This window comes from Gilbertella persicaria (genome assembly GCF_025201335.1).
Source record: "Gilbertella persicaria strain CBS 190.32 chromosome Unknown B0P05scaffold_18, whole genome shotgun sequence".
In the NCBI taxonomy this organism is placed as follows: domain Eukaryota; kingdom Fungi; phylum Mucoromycota; class Mucoromycetes; order Mucorales; family Choanephoraceae; genus Gilbertella; species Gilbertella persicaria.
The window spans coordinates 128,341-142,668 of record NW_026251979.1 but is presented as its reverse complement, the minus strand read 5'-3'; the positions used below and the strand labels follow the sequence as shown (position 1 = coordinate 142,668).

At 37.1% G+C, this 14,328-nt stretch overlaps 7 protein-coding genes across 7 annotated transcripts; 5 read left to right on the top strand and 2 right to left on the bottom strand.

Moving 5' to 3' along the window:
- Positions 1-1,462: 1,462 nt before the first annotated feature.
- Positions 1,463-3,268, bottom strand: B0P05DRAFT_540207 (homoserine O-acetyltransferase). Its single transcript, XM_051578042.1, has 4 exons — positions 3,109-3,268; positions 2,723-3,059; positions 2,289-2,677; positions 1,463-2,245 (listed from the first exon to the last, which is right to left on the bottom strand). The coding sequence occupies exons 2-4, from the start codon at positions 2,962-2,964 to the stop codon at positions 1,527-1,529; spliced, it is 1,350 nt and encodes a 449-aa protein (XP_051435219.1). The 5' UTR covers positions 2,965-3,059; positions 3,109-3,268; the 3' UTR covers positions 1,463-1,526.
- Positions 3,269-4,973, top strand: B0P05DRAFT_540204 (uncharacterized protein). Its single transcript, XM_051578041.1, has 4 exons — positions 3,269-3,457; positions 3,507-3,698; positions 3,748-4,533; positions 4,583-4,973. Exons 1-4 carry the CDS (start codon positions 3,287-3,289, stop codon positions 4,754-4,756), a joined length of 1,323 nt encoding a protein of 440 aa, XP_051435218.1. The 5' UTR covers positions 3,269-3,286; the 3' UTR covers positions 4,757-4,973.
- B0P05DRAFT_78333 (kinase-like domain-containing protein) lies at positions 4,864-6,165 on the top strand. The gene is made up of 6 exons (XM_051583862.1): positions 4,864-5,123; positions 5,174-5,510; positions 5,551-5,727; positions 5,769-5,901; positions 5,950-6,049; positions 6,094-6,165. Exons 1-6 carry the CDS (start codon positions 4,971-4,973, stop codon positions 6,112-6,114), a joined length of 921 nt encoding a protein of 306 aa, XP_051435217.1. The 5' UTR covers positions 4,864-4,970; the 3' UTR covers positions 6,115-6,165.
- A 51-nt stretch (positions 6,166-6,216) lies between these two features.
- Positions 6,217-7,476, bottom strand: B0P05DRAFT_579095 (NADP-dependent oxidoreductase domain-containing protein; the record flags this gene model as incomplete). The annotated part of the gene is made up of 8 exons (XM_051581899.1): positions 6,217-6,480; positions 6,526-6,651; positions 6,696-6,812; positions 6,861-6,954; positions 7,001-7,178; positions 7,249-7,253; positions 7,308-7,403; positions 7,451-7,476. The coding sequence occupies 8 exons, from the start codon at positions 7,474-7,476 to the stop codon at positions 6,217-6,219; spliced, it is 906 nt and encodes a 301-aa protein (XP_051435216.1).
- A 696-nt stretch (positions 7,477-8,172) lies between these two features.
- B0P05DRAFT_469323 (uncharacterized protein) lies at positions 8,173-8,443 on the top strand (the record flags this gene model as incomplete). Its single annotated transcript, XM_051574484.1, has 2 exons — positions 8,173-8,302; positions 8,346-8,443. Coding segments are annotated over 2 exons (228 nt in total), but the record flags the coding sequence as incomplete, so codon positions are not given.
- A 948-nt stretch (positions 8,444-9,391) lies between these two features.
- Positions 9,392-10,830, top strand: B0P05DRAFT_469211 (uncharacterized protein; the record flags this gene model as incomplete). Its single annotated transcript, XM_051574479.1, has 4 exons — positions 9,392-9,678; positions 9,724-9,913; positions 9,973-10,047; positions 10,099-10,830. The coding sequence occupies 4 exons, from the start codon at positions 9,392-9,394 to the stop codon at positions 10,828-10,830; spliced, it is 1,284 nt and encodes a 427-aa protein (XP_051435214.1).
- Positions 10,831-11,938: 1,108 nt separating this feature from the next.
- B0P05DRAFT_540174 (kinase-like domain-containing protein) lies at positions 11,939-13,836 on the top strand. The gene is made up of 2 exons (XM_051578040.1): positions 11,939-12,943; positions 13,010-13,836. The coding sequence occupies exons 1-2, from the start codon at positions 12,068-12,070 to the stop codon at positions 13,733-13,735; spliced, it is 1,602 nt and encodes a 533-aa protein (XP_051435213.1). The 5' UTR covers positions 11,939-12,067; the 3' UTR covers positions 13,736-13,836.
- Positions 13,837-14,328: the final 492 nt, after the last annotated feature.

The window sequence follows — 14,328 nt, the reverse complement described above, 5'->3', positions numbered from 1 at the left end:
ATCATTATTGCTGGCGATTTTAACTATGACATTTATCGTAAATCCAATATTGATCCGTGCTGGAATGATCTACTATTCACTTCATTTCAAGATTGCTTTCAAAGCGATCCTCTTCCCATATTTGTTAGTACCACTGGTAGTCGCACACATATTGATTATATATGTTGAAAATGTAATTTCTATGACTCAAAGTTCCGTCAACTAGTGAGCTATCCTTCAAAAACGTATTTTCTGTTTTTGAGCCGTAGTGTACACTTTTTGTAGTACTTTTGTAAATCTAACATTTTGAGTGTGTTTTATAGACTTAGAGAAATAATTCGTACTGATACATGTCATGTCTACAATGTCTCTATAGCTCACAAATCGAAAAATAGTGGAAATCGAAGATTTGTTTTTTTTTATGGATGAATAGTTGGTAATGATCAACGCTCAAAGCGATTACGTCCAGGTATAGCTGGGGAAGAGAGAAGCGGGATGAGTGTTTGAAATATAAATTGATAGCATTTAGCCATATACCGTTGTTAGCCATACATGTAAACAACATGTGCTCTAGAGTTTGGGATAAACCACAAAATACACACTTATCATCTGGTAGTTGCAAGATGGAGGCGGTAATTGTCTTGCTGGAGATTTTGTTGTGCAAAAGACGATACCGCAGGTTCCTCGTACGACCTGGAATCGAAATCCGAAGGAAACGTTTAAATCAGGTAGTGTTTATGCTAGCCTTTATTGACTGTATATCAGGAAGATGTCTTGAGTACATTTGGCGGAGCTCAGAGTTGTTGAAATTGAGGATTGAACAGTCGTTATAAACAAATCGTTGTAGGCATGGTTCAAAACTAACCGGTAAATAAGGATCCGATGGACGAATCAAATATTCTTGCAAAAAAGGCAAGAACAGCAGCGAACCATCTTTGTGTGCCTTGTGAATCCATGACAACAGTACAGGGCTTTTGCATTCTTGTCTTTTTTTGAATCGGAGCAAGATGCTTTTTGCAATTGAATGGTTGCGCTATCCAGGATTCGAGGACATATTTGCCCAGGTTGGCACAGACCAACAAAGGGGATTTCCAGACATACAGATAGGTTGAGCTTCCTATCATCCCAGAAGGAAGGGAGAGGATAACCATTTATTGCTTTAAGAATGACAGAGAGAATCGAAGATTTGTAAAAGGGATCATAAGGGCAAAGCGACGATTTTTTGACTTTTTCAAAACTTGCTATATTTTTCTATAAATATGTTCTTTTATTATGCTCAAACATAGGAAACTCAAAAAAAAAAGGGTATGAAAAAGCATAAATTGAGCATCAAAAGTATGTTGGGTGTGTAATGCGCCAAACGATATTAAAAGTTATTTAGTAAAGATTCAATTTTTTATAACTCAACGATTAGAGCGCTTATACTTCCATTGCTTTATACAGTATTTACTTATTATTTGATTTACTTGGTTTCTAGGATCTATTCTTTTCAAATAAAGTGTAACAAGTATATCGATTTTATTAAATTCGAAATTCTAAATAGTATTCTACCACTGAGTGATGTCCACTTCAGCTTCACCAAACAAACTAGTCTTAGTTGCCTTGATCTTTTCTGCTTCTTCTGCTTCTTGTTCAGAAACAGTACTTGTATTGTAAATCTCTGGTAGCACACGCTTAATAAAACCAAGGACATGGCGATTGATTTGATCAAATTCAAGTAAAAAGCCATCGTGTCCATCTGGAGAATCTATCACAATCATTTCGGTATCTGCCATGCCTTCTGCCAACTCATATTGTTCAGAAATAGTGAACAACCCATCTGATTCAATACCAATCACCAAAGCTGGTTGACGTATAGAAGCCAACACATCATGATAATCTTCTCTTCCACGCGATATATCGTGCGAATCCATTTTGCGTGTGAGAGCAATGTAACAATTGGCATCAAATCGATTGATAAACTTGGTGCCCTGATAGCGAAGATAAGATTGTGCTGAAAAGACAAAAGGTGTAGGCATAGAAGGGTTGTTGATGGTATCTTCTTTAGCTTCGACAGGTGGACTTGAGGCTCGATGACCGTCGTTGTGAATCATACGGTTGGCTTCACCAGGTGAACTAGGACGACGCTGCAACGATTTGAGTTCGGCTGCCTTACGACCAAAACGGGATTCAAATGAATTACGTGATCTGTAAGTGAGTAAAGCAGACATACGAGCAGCAGACAAGCCTACAACAGGCTGATTATCATCGGTATAATAACCATCCACTACAATGCATTAGTGAATATATACGTTTTGCTTCGAGCTTACCATAATTGGGATCACTATAAATGGATTGACGTTGTGCTTCACCCCAACTAATACCCCAAGCAGAATGGCGGCCTGAAGTAGCAAGAGGTACAATAGCACGAACATAATCTTGGCCAAAATGTGCCCATTCCAACACTTGCATACCTCCCATAGAGCCACCAATACAGATGGCCACTTGCTTAACACCCAAGTGGTCTAAAATAAGGCGATGGATTTGAACATCATCCCGAACACTTACCAAAGGGAATTCGGGGCCATACTTATCACCTGTTTCGGGGTTGATTGTCAAAGGGGATGCAGAACCATAAGGAGAACCAAGGACATTACAGCACACAATAAAAAACTTAGTTGGATCAAAGGCTCTCTTTGGTCCCATCAGTGGTCCCCACCTACTTTGATTAATATGTACATTTTCTATGTGTTTTCATACATACCAATCTTCCACATCAGCACTACCAGTAAGTGCATGACAAATGACCATACAATTATCTCCTTTTTCATTTAATTTTCCCCATGATTTCCATGCGACTGGTACATTCATCATTTTCACACCTGATTCAAGTGTGTATTCTGGTATAATAGTGATGTTTTGATCAGGTATGAGTTTGACTAATTTGTTCTTTGCTTCTTGAGGTGGTAACTCTTCAAGTGTTACATAAGTTTTGTATTCTTGCATGATTTTTACAATTAATTTTTATGAGAGTCTAATGATATTCTAGCGTATGATTCGTACTGAAAAAAAAAGAGAAAAGAGAAGAAAGAAAGAAACAAGTGAGTAAACAAACGACATGTTTAACACTAAAAATCTTAATCTATGAAGCAGATGCTTGATTAACCAGTGATTGACCAATGCACCTGGCCAATCAAATAACTTCTGGATGACAAAATCTAATTCCATTCAAAACAGTGACGTGAATTCATCTTAATTTTTGTATTTATAAGGCTCCACCGAGTCAAAATGGAAAAAAATCATTCCTTCTTATTTAAACATTTGACAAATGTCTGCTGAGAATACAACTGAAAACACTCAAACTCGTAGACGCGGTTCTTCTTTTGCATTAACAAAGCCTAAGGTTCTCAGACCTTTTAATACAGCTGAAGTCAAAATTCTCTTATTAGAGAATGTGAATGCTACAGCTATTGAAGCCTTTAAAAAGCAAGGTTATCAAGTAAGTCGATAACGGACCAGACAAAAAAAAAACTCATATGTTTGTATAGGTTGAAACTTATTCTAAGGCTTTAGTGGGTGATGAATTGATTGAAAAGATCAGAGATGTGCACATTATTGGTATCCGTTCTAAGACAAAATTGACCAAGGCTGTATTGGACGAAGCAAAGAACTTGATGGCTATTGGTTGTTTCTGTATTGGTACAAACCAAGTTGATCTCAAGACAGCTGCTGATAAGGGTGTAAGTAAATAATCAACATCAGTTTGCTGAAGACTGACACACATCATAGATTGCTGTCTTCAATTCTCCTTTTAGCAATTCTAGATCAGTAGCAGAGTTAGTCATTGGTGAATTAATCACATTAGCCCGTCAATTGGGTGATCGTAACACAGAAATGCACCAGGGTATTTGGAATAAGGTGTCAAAGAATTGTTATGAGATCCGTCACAAAGTGTTGGGTATTGTCGGCTACGGTCATATCGGTTCTCAACTCTCTGTCTTGGCTGAAGCTATGGGTATGACTGTCTACTTTTATGATGTATTGCAAATCATGCCTATCGGTCAAGCCAAGCAAGTCGAAAGTTTAGAGGAGTTATTAAGCATTTCTGATTTCGTATCCCTCCACGTCCCCGAAACGGAAGATACAAAGAATATGATTGGTGAAAGGGAAATTATGACACATATGAAGAAGGGATCTTATCTTTTGAACAACGCCCGTGGCACTGTTGTTCAAATTCCAGCACTCATCAAGGGCTTAGAATCAGGCCATCTTGCTGGTGCAGCCATTGATGTCTATCCTAAGGAGCCTGCTGCTAACGGTCAAAACTTTGATTACTACCCTGAATTATTAGCTGCCAAGAACTTGATCATGACCCCACATATTGGTGGTTCTACTGAAGAAGCTCAAAGTATGATTGGTATTGAAGTCTCTACTGCCTTAACCAAGTTTGTCAATGAAGGTTGTTCTCTTGGTGCAGTCAACTTTCCTGAAATCGATTTGCGTGCCATTTCTCAAGAAGACAAAGACACTGTCCGTGTTCTCTACATTCACCGTAACATTCCTGGTGTCTTGAGAGTAAGCACTGACTATTTAAAGTATACCTTTGACTCATTTGTTATTGTAGGCTATTAACGAAATTTTTGCTAACCATAATGTTGAAAAGCAATACTCTGATTCTAAGGGTGAAGTTGCTTATGTGATGGCAGATATCTCAAATGTAACACAAGAACATTTGGAATCACTTTACAATGCTATTGTTGCTACACCTGCCAATATTAAGACCCGTGTCCTTTACTAGGTTATGGCTTGTGCAAAAAAAACAATTAATAAAAATAGCTATAGACACACATGATGCACACCATGGTTTATACATGCATGTCGTTTTAACCAATGATAAAACTGCATCGGAATAAGTCTTGATTTGGGAAATAAGTTCAGATCGCATGGCGACCTCCCTCCTTTACATATAAAAAGAGACTCTCTCCCTTTCCTATTTTTTCTTATAAATTATCATGACACGCTGGTTCATTCATTCATCTCTACGATTACGTTGGAAAGAGTCAAAACACTTATTAGATGGAAGATATAAACTCATACACTCACTCGGACAAGGTGCATCGGGTATTGTCTATCTTGGAATTGATGTCAAAACAAATCAACGTTATGTAATTCAATCCATTGTCCATACTTGTTATTGATCGTGTAACCTACGTAGGCCATCAAAGAATTAAGCAAGTCTCGCCTTTACCGTGTTGAATTTATGCAACACTCATCTTTCAGAAAAGATACAAAAAAACGTAAACTAAACAAACCAACTAGAATGATAGTGGATGAAGCAGATATCATGGCACAAATATCTCCTCATTTGAACATTATTAAATTAATTCAAGTTGTACAAGATCCAGAATACAATGACGATTCGATTTTTATAGTGATGGAGTTGGCTGAAAAAGGCGTGGTGATGGACATTGTTCCTCATGCAGTCATACAACCTTATTCAGATTATCAATCTAAAGCCATTTTTAGACAATTAGTGAGTGCTGTTAGTCATCGTAAGTGATTGATAGATAAAACAAGCTTTAACAATTTTAGTACATCAACATGATGTTGTACATCGTGACATCAAACCACAAAACTTGCTTATGACAAGTAATAACACACTCAAACTGATTGATTTCGGACATGCTACTCGTATCAAGGATATGAAAAAAACATTCCATAGTGTTGGGTCACCTGCTTTTATGGCACCCGAGTCGATAAAAAAGAAAGGTGATATATTTACATAAATGACATGTACTGAACAAAAGCAGTTTCTGAAGAACAATCAGCTTTGCAAGCAGATATTTGGTCTATGGGAATAACACTTTACTGCCTGGTCTATGGTCGTTTACCATTTGAGAAATCAAGCCTTTTGGATCTGTTTGATGACATTCAAAATAAAAAGTAAGCGGATACATATCAAACTTAAAGCCAACTAAAGCACATTTTTAGAGTACCTCATTCAGACACAATAGATCCCCAACTAAAACACTTGATTAATGGAATGCTCGAGAAAGATCCAAAAACAAGATTTACAATAAAAGACATTGAGGTATTCTGTACTTTAACGTTGCATTTATTCATTTTATTTTATAGACTCATGTTTGGTTGTTATAGAAACATTATGCTATGCTATTTTTTTATTTGTATGATTATGCTTTCTTTTTATATGCACAGTAAAATAACTTTTATGCCCCTTTAATTTTGCTTTAATATGCTTTATTTCTTCTTTTCTTCACCAATATGTAATCCAAATACATCTACATCCCAAGAATAAAATGGATCACCCAATCTTTGTTGAGATTGATCTTTAATAAGTCTGTTGATTTCATCCATATCTTGTGTAGATAATTCAATTCGTTGCAAGTTAGAAATAATACGTAAAGGTGTTACTGATTTAGGAAGTACTCCATATCCTCGCTGAATACCCCAAGCTATCAAAACTTGTGCAGTTGTGGCATGGTGTCTGTTTGCCATATCCAACTACAACATGTATGAGGGACTAAATTAAGTCATAGATTCGCTTACAATGGTTTGATTTTTCATAATGAGAGAATCGCTGCTTCCAAGGGGAGAATAAGCAGTGACAACAATGCCATGACTTAAACAGTAGTCAATCAATTCTTGTTGAGGTAAAAGAGGATGTACTTCAATCTAGTATTTTAAACAACTGGTTATAAATGGGACTGAAAAAGTACCTGATTGACGGCAGGATAAATAGTGGCTGTCTTGGCTAGTTTTTCTAGGTTCTCGATACTGAAATTGCTTACACCAATGGCTCGTACTTGGTTACTTTTAACTAACTTTTCCATTTCCTATGTTTAGTGTCAGTATTCTGTCTGTCTAAATTAATTGATTATTACCGCATAAGTCACTGTAAAATCAGTGTCATCCAAAAGAATGTGTCCATTCTCATCCCTAGGTTGTTTGACATCTGAAGGTTGAAAAGATACAGGCCTATTCTACATGAATATATGTGATATCCACGCGAACAAAATCATACCAATGCATCAAATAGAGGTCTAGATAATCCAATTGAAGATTATCAAGTGATCTCTTAAGTGCAACTTGAACAAGTTCTGGTCTATGAAAAGTATTCCATAGTTTTGTAGTAATGAAGAGTTCTTCTCTAGGAACTCCGCTGTCTTTGATTGCTTGTCCGACTTCTTTTTCATTAGCATCTATTGTTTATTAGCTTTTTGAAATAAGTTTGGTTTGTGTACTTGCAAACGAAAGCAGTATCTATATGACGATAGCTATACAAATTATGTAAGTAGATGGCTGAGTCTTCTCAATAGCTTTTTCTTTACCCTGCTTCAATAGCTGTCTTGACAGCATGATAAACTTCTTCTGGCTTTGATCTCCATGTGCCTAACCCAATAGCTGGCATCAAAACGCCTGTATTTCTATTATATTTATATTAATGTTATTGTTAGTATCAAATAACACTTACAGCTTAAAATTCTGACGAAAGGACATTATAACAATGAAGAAAAGAAAAAGATAACCGATGCTTACACCGAGAAAAATGTGTCATCTGGGAAACGTTCTTACATAAGCATCGTCTCCGCTTAAATACAGATTTGTAGGTACACTTATAGAGAGCGAGTCTTATTAAGCAAGTAGTCAGCAAAATACTGAGCAATCAAAACTTGTATACTTATCAAGTGTATCTGTTTATTCCCGTTCTTTTTTTTTTACTTCTTTTCAAAAACCATTATGGATGATGTGGAAGCTTTAAGCCATCATGGTAAAAAGAAAGGAAATCCTTGTCAATGTAATACAAACGTTATTTTTAGAGATCAATTACTTTTTTGCCAGACTTAAGTCGAGAATTCCCTCATTGCCATTGATCAGAACTATTTTGAAAGCCTCTGTAGCAGTGACAATTAGTTTGATCTTTGTTCTTGTCGATTCAACTCGTCATGCTATTGGACCGGCAAGTACGTTGGCTACCTTATCTACGTTGCTTTATTTTCCTGTGAAACCTATAGGTAAAATAATTCAATTGATAAAATAGAAAAAAGAAAAGCTAACACAAATGTACTTTGAAATAGCTATACATATGAAAGCAAGTAAAATGTTGTTTTAATCATTTGTACTTACTTTGAACAGATAGCATTACAAGGCACATTAAGCGCAGCTATTGGCGGAACATGGTGTCTTTTAGGTAATTATCTCGCTAATTTAGCCAGAGATCCAGCTGTTGCTTCTCCTATACAGCCTGGAGCATGTGCAGTATCAGGTATTTTCTGCTCTATTTTGATATTCGTTATTGCCTATGTGAGATCAAGATATCCTCAAAGTAAGTATGTGATGCATACTATTCTGGAATTCATTTCATCTAGTGGCTTTTGCTACTGTTTTTGCTGGCATGATTGGCTCGTTTGCATTAACGCAAAATGTGGCAACACCAGGTTTCAAACCCTCAATAACAGTAAGTTGATAATAAACGATAGACTTACTGATGCTGTTCTAGATTAATTTTATGATGCCAGTTTTATTTGGTACAGCCATTTCGCTCATGGTCAATTTATTTTTGTGGCCAGAGGATGCATTCTCGAGTCATATTGAAGTACTTAGCAAGACATTAGCAGAATATAGTGCATTTTTTGAAGAAAGTACAGTTTCATATCTCGATCAACAGCCCAACACAACAACGTCTTTTACTCAACTAAGAACAAGACTTCAGAGTAAATTGATTCATTTAGTCGACAGTCAGCATACAGTTGAATATGTTGTTCTCTTTAGTCGCTTATCTCAAAAAGACCTACATCAAATCACACACCGTGTTAAAGAGATGCGTACACCTTTACATGGAATTGGTGTTGGTTTAATTTGCAGGCAGAAGAAGAATTACCATGAAAAATTGGATTCTGAACTTGACAAAGCGACACAAGATCTAATAACTGCATGTTCTGCAGCCATGCAAGAATGTATTCAAAGATTGGATGGATTCAGGATAAGTCCTCGTTCTGTCTATAGTACTATATTTTGGCCTTTTCCACGTCTGTTTGTTTCAACCAGACCCAAGCCTAAAGCATATACCATGTCCTTTGAGAAAATGGAAAATGTGATTGCGCAATATGAAAAAGAAACAAAGAAATGGAGAAATAAAACTGAAATGAAGGACAAAGTAATCAAGCAAGTCGACTACTTGTTTCAGTTCAATCTGCTGGGTTACGCAAATAGTATTCAGTCCTTGGTTTCGCTTGTGGAAAGCTTGGATGTAACTAGACCCAACAAAAGAAGATTATGGTTTCCTTCTGTTTCTATCAAAAAGTGGTTTCAGCCTTCTGTTAGTAATAAATCGCAATGGGGACAACAAGTAAATCCTCAAATATCCCTGACAGAATCAATTGGTTCGAGCATCCAGAAAGAACAAGAAGAAGAAATGTTTCTAACCAGAACAGAGCGAGTGTGTCCTCGTGATCCAGATGTAGATGCTCCTGTCACACGTAGGGAAAGGTTTTTCCACATGATATATCGAATCATGGATGGATTCTATAGTATCGAAGCTGTGTTTGCATTCAAGACAACAACAGGCTTTATGTTACTTTCGTTACCTGCTTATTTGCCTCAAAGTGTCGGTTGGTTTACTGGCTGGGGAGGCCAATGGGTAGCCAACACTTTATTGATGTGGATGTTCCCTATGGCGGGCATGTTCAATTTTACGCAAGTGTGGAGGCTAAACTTTATTTTCAGGCAACTAACAAAACCTTATAGGATAATATTAGGTTTAATGGGTTCTGTGTCCGGGTGCATTCTTAGCATTGTTTTATGGGAAATAGTGCGTGGCAACCCTTATGGAATAGCAGCACTCTCTTTCCTTACAATAACGTCATTTCAATATCTATTCTTTACAAGTCAGATTTATAGTTACTTATCTGTTATGACCCTGTATACATATCTGATGGTAAGTTCCTTTTTTTGGGGTTCCCCGCATTTTCCAATGGATTACCGCAACTTTGATAGGTCACTACTACAGGCTATCAAACAGCAGTGGGTGGGGCGCTGGAAAATGACATCATTGAACTGGCAGCTGGCAAGGTAAGAAACGACAATCACATTCTAGACTAGACCTAAGCAAAATGTATATAGAGAATGGTATTTGTTGTGCTAGGTATCATTTGCTCATTCTTGGTCAATTTGGTACCACGTCCTGTGACAGGTCGAGTTGAACTTCGTAAACGTGTAGCAAATACATTCAAGGACCTGGCAACGCTTTATGGTATTATCTTTGCTGATATCCTAATAGATCGACCAGGGACTCCATATCCAAGTCTAAATCAAGTTAAAGCATTTCGACAATTAGCTCTGCATATTCAGCGGCAATTAAAAGACCAAGAAACATACCTAAGATTATCTAAGCTGGAACCCCCTTTGCGAGGGCAGTTCCCATTTGCAACGTATCAGTCACTTATTGAGAAACTTAACAACATGGCTGATTTAGTTGAAGGCATGGCCTATACTGCTCGCTCATTGGATAAGACATGGAAGCGACCCTTGATCGCCGTTTTAGACCAAGGAAAATTCGATTATGTTGCTTGTCTATTGACTGTGATGCGCCAATTATCTGCCACGATGATCTCTAAAATGCCCTTGCCACCTTATATGATCTCACCTGATGACTTGAAGCATCAGTTTTCAGAAAACCTATGTAGAGTAATTTCAGAATATCCTGAACAAGTTCACAATGATACGTTTCCTAGCTACTGCGCTTACTCTGTAGCTTCTTATACTTTCACACAAGAACTAAATGATGCGGCTGCTTGTATAGAGAACTTAGTAGGCGTTGAAAACCCTCAGCAATGGCTGTACATGCATATCTGATAAACACATATAAATTGACACAAAAAAAAACTATTTGTTTGTAGCTCATATCGAGATCACATTGAAGCAAAGAGCCAATTTAGCCATGTTTTGTTCTCTAAATCATGTGCTTGTCTTATAGTGTAGTGGTTTGTTTGTATGAAACTTGGTTCTTTGCATCATTTAAAGAAAGTTCTCTTTTTCTGGTTATTTTATTATAAAACAACGTTCGTCAGCCTAAACTGATCAGCCCGTGTATGCACATATGTAATCAAAGGGGCTTCTCAAACGAAATACGTTGATCAACCGCAACTTTATAAACAATCTTTTTTGTCTAAACTTTGAATAGCCTGAGTAACCTTTGGATTAACGTTCGAGAGGCCTTTTTCGTTTTTGTTGTGATAAATACTTTTACACAATCTGCCATGTGGATTCATTCTTTAACAAGTGCCTGCATAATCACAAACCATCTTCTATTGCAATAACTTTTGTCCGGCGTCGCTCCGGCAGTTGCTCTGACTAGCTCCTTTTCACATCACGCATAGAGTAAACTTTAATCCAATTGTACTCATGACTTTTTGCGCGCAAACCTTTAACCATTTTTTTTGTTTTTGTTTCCGCAATATAAATATAGCAAGGTAAAGCTGGGAAGGAGCAGGGAGAACCCTTTAGTGATTAAATCATACGGATCACGTTGATGTGTTAAAAAGTGAAAATGGCGCATATTCAAAATAAACAAGTGCTCTTTTTATTATGCCGTGCTATCTTTCCAAGAAGCATTTTTTTTTCTGTCGTCTCAAACATTTTGCAAAAAAGAAATTACTCTCTAATTGGGACAAACGGCTTTTTATGGAAATAAAAAAGTGATCTCGCGTGAGTCTTCAAAACTTATTTAGAACTTAAAAAGTATAATTGGCGTACGTATACACAAAGCTTCAAGTTGGATCGACTAAAAAGTAGTTTGATTAACAAATACAGATAGTGCACCAATAAATATACAAATAAACCAAATCTGAAACTTCCCTTAAGAAAAAATTGAACAATTGGTTTACTTGTCTATACAATCCGACTTATCTTGGCCAATCCAAACAACCCGCTAGAACCCGTAACACTAAGAAAAAAATTAATATATAAATGAGAGGTTTTTCTAAAAAATCCTCTTTTTCCTTTTGATATATTTTTTCTCATTATAATACAATAACCATTTAGTAAACACATTCATTCTCTTTCTATTACATTTTGAGAAGAGGAAAACAATATGGCTTCATTAACAGTTGCGAACACCCAGGACGATTGCTTTTTCGAAAATGGTCGGTACCTTTCTTCGGGTCAATATTTTGTAGATGATCCTATTCCACGATCCATTTCACCTGACTGCTTGGACTCATCAACTCATCCCCATGACGTCCATAACCATTCTTCGTTTAGCGAACATCGAGGTTCAAATGACACTATTTCTTCGGTTTCCTCTTCAATTGCCACACCTTCCTCTTCACCCTCTACACCGGTGCCACCCGAAATTAATCCTAACCTCGCTAGACCAATTCCTGTCGTTAAGCCAAAAAAGAGACTCAGCAACGTTTTCAACAATGGCCTTTTTGGTAGTTTAAAAATGACACCAGCTTCACCAGGTTCATCTCTCTCGGTGTCCCCTGAAGCCAATGATCATTCAAGACGATTTAGTGCAGCCTCGATTCATAGTGTTAGTTCTGTTAGTAGCACAGCTAGCAAAATTGGCAGGTCCTTTTCCCGTATGATGAGTTCTTCGTTCAAAAAATCGCCTCCAGACATGACTTGTGGTTCCTTAGGTGTTGTTCCTTTGTTGACTGAAAAATACGGTGAATACATTAAGCCAGAACACCGTTCTACTAAAGGATTGGGGTCCACTTCCAAGAAAAACATTGCTAGTGGTGCTACAGCTGTGATTCGTCTAGTGAAACAAAGAACTGGTGGTCGTATTTTGGCAATTAAGGAATTCAAGAAGAAGGACAAGTCTGAATCTGAGCGGGAATATCAAAAGCGCATGTTGAATGAATACTGTATTAGTAAATCTGCCTCCAATTGCCCTCATGTTGTAGATACACTTGATCTTGTCAAAGACGAAAAAGGTCGTTGGTGTGTTGTCATGGAATACGTACGTTACTTTTTTTTGTGTTAATAACATCTTATCTAGACTGTCTATCTAACTCTTTATTTTTAGTGTGCAGGCGGCGATGTATTCAATTTGTTACATGAAAAACCTCATTTGGCTCCTGATGATATTGCTTGTCTTTTCAAACAACTCTTGTTGGGCTTACAATACCTGCATAACCTCGGCATTGCTCATCGTGATATCAAGCCCGAAAACCTGGTTTTAACGGCTACAGGAACACTTAAGATTGCAGACTTTGGTGTTGCTGATGTTGTTCAAAGCTGTTTTGAAAAAGAAAGCCATCCTTGTAAGAAATGGTGTGGTTCTGAACCCTTTTGGTCTCCAGAAATGTGGAAAATCAAAGACGATGCTGATCCATACGATGGTAAAGCCCTTGATGTCTGGAGTGCTGCTGCTACTTATTTCTGTATGCGTTTCCAACAATTGCCTTTTACTGCAGCCTTCTTCACAGGTCGCCCAGGTGGCCAACCTCCTCAAGGCGCTGTTCCTGGTTCACCAGCAGCTGTTGCCGCTCAAGCCTCTGATGGTGGTGATTTCGACTACAAGACTTATACCGAGCAACGACGTAAATTAGACCCAAGTGATTGTGATCTCTTTAAGAATTTCACTCAACCTGAAAGAGAATGTCTCGCTGGAATGATGGATCCTAATCCTGAGACTCGTTGGACTATAGAACAAGCTTTGAACTGTCCTTGGATGGTTCAATTTGAAGTCTGCCAAGATGGCAAGCTTTCCAATGGCTTCAATCACACTCATTATATTCCATCAAAATAGATTTCATTATGTATTGCATTCTTGTATTATCTTTAAATGTACCATAAAATGTATTATTATTATCCTTATTCCCTTCAATAAAAGAATTCATCATAGACGCCTTGTTTGCCCCAGCCGAAGAAAGTCGTGAGAAATAACTAAGTTTATTGTAGTAAATTAGAAGGTCAATCTGTTCCTCTTTTTCCATTTAGATACACACGCGCGTGTGCGGATCTTTATATTGGGTTTATTTTACTTTCAGGGAACTGTAACACCTAAACTTTTTTTTTCTCTTTTACCCACCCTGAACTTTGTTGCAGCCCATAATCATAATGAAATAACAAAATCTAATAACTACTACTTGATTGGTTCCTTGTAGACTAAAATATTGAAATCAGATAGAGTTTCTTCTTGACGAAATGGGGCGTCAAATCAAGTTGCTTACCAAAAATTACAATGATGTCAATACACAGTATGTTCAGAATTTAGCACTTTTCTTAATACCATATTTTCTATCAACAAACATTCACAACTTTATTTCTATAATGCCTTTTGTTTAAATTTACTAAACTAACAAGTTCTACAATTTCGATTTGTTCAGAAGAAAAACACCC